The 1,127-nt window shown below is 32.0% G+C and overlaps 1 protein-coding gene across 1 annotated transcript; it reads right to left on the bottom strand.

Annotated features, from left to right (window-relative positions):
* Positions 1-46: 46 nt before the first annotated feature.
* LOC115241346 lies at positions 47-1,093 on the bottom strand (the record flags this gene model as incomplete). Its single annotated transcript, XM_029817055.1, has 1 exon — positions 47-1,093. A coding segment is annotated over exon 1 (1,047 nt), but the record flags the coding sequence as incomplete, so codon positions are not given.
* Between the last annotated feature and the right edge of the window lie 34 nt (positions 1,094-1,127).

Raw genomic sequence — 1,127 nt, 5'->3', positions numbered from 1 at the left:
CTTCCATTTGAAGCAAATTAATAATATAATTATAAACTTTTTTTACTCCTATTTCAGGTCCAAATCGTCTTGTATAATCTTCCGACATATTTTTTTTAAACTCATCCCATAACTTTTCCGGATGTACTGGTTGACAATAAATCAAAATTCGTACGAACAAATTACGAAGTTGTTTTGGCATCATCCAAACTTTTGCTTCATTCATTGCACGGTACCATTCTTCATCATCTTCTATGAGTCCTAATGCTAAACATGCGGCGGTGAAAGTTTGATGAATCTCGTTATTAACTGTTCTTAATTCTTGAAAACTCGTAGCTCCTTTAACATGTAGTAAAAGTATACGTAAATGAAACAATTCTATCTGAAACGGGCTGACGGAATACATACGACCGATACAATTAAAATATCTTTGACGTTTCTCCCAGCGATTAATAGTTCTGCCATTAATTGTAACTTTTTTAAATACATAATGAGATGGAATATCACTGTATAAATATTGTTTCGCTTCCTTATCTCGAATGTTTAACTCAAAATAATCTAACAACATTGTTACTCGTTCTACAGCAGATCTTATTGCATCATTATTAGTATTGTCATCGATTATCACATTATGTTCGTTTGATAAATGAACCGGTAAACGAAATATAGCGTGACTTTTTTCTTGCAAGGGTTTGCTCAAAATACGCCAACATGCTTCCAAGGGACCGACATATCGAGCTTTGATAAAATCTTGAATTTCATCATGAATTATTGTTTTATCTATATTTTCTCCAATGATTATAGACGCAGCATCGTGACCTTTATAAATATATTTATACAAATATTTTACAGATCGTATACTCGAAACTATTTCAACATTAATATGGCTATTAAATAAAAGTAAGAGCGTTGGATTAAATAGAACAACATATCGATTATCAACAACGTATCGTCTAGGTCTTTCGTACAGCAATACATTATTTCTTCGACGATATTGCGGATAACCATCTTCATCCATAGTCGTCTCAGGTCGAAATGTTTTTGGAAAATGTTTCGAACATTTATCGTCTATCAAACACCAATCTCCACATGGCCCATGAATTATATGTTTCATTACAACATTATGTAAACTTTCATTTTCATTAAGA

The sequence above is a fragment of the Formica exsecta genome, unplaced genomic scaffold (genome assembly GCF_003651465.1).
Source record: "Formica exsecta isolate Colony F162 unplaced genomic scaffold, ASM365146v1 scaffold4789, whole genome shotgun sequence".
Taxonomy (NCBI): Eukaryota; Metazoa; Arthropoda; class Insecta; order Hymenoptera; family Formicidae; genus Formica; species Formica exsecta.
Note: the sequence above shows the minus strand (reverse complement) of the source record. Positions and strands in the feature narration are given on the sequence as shown.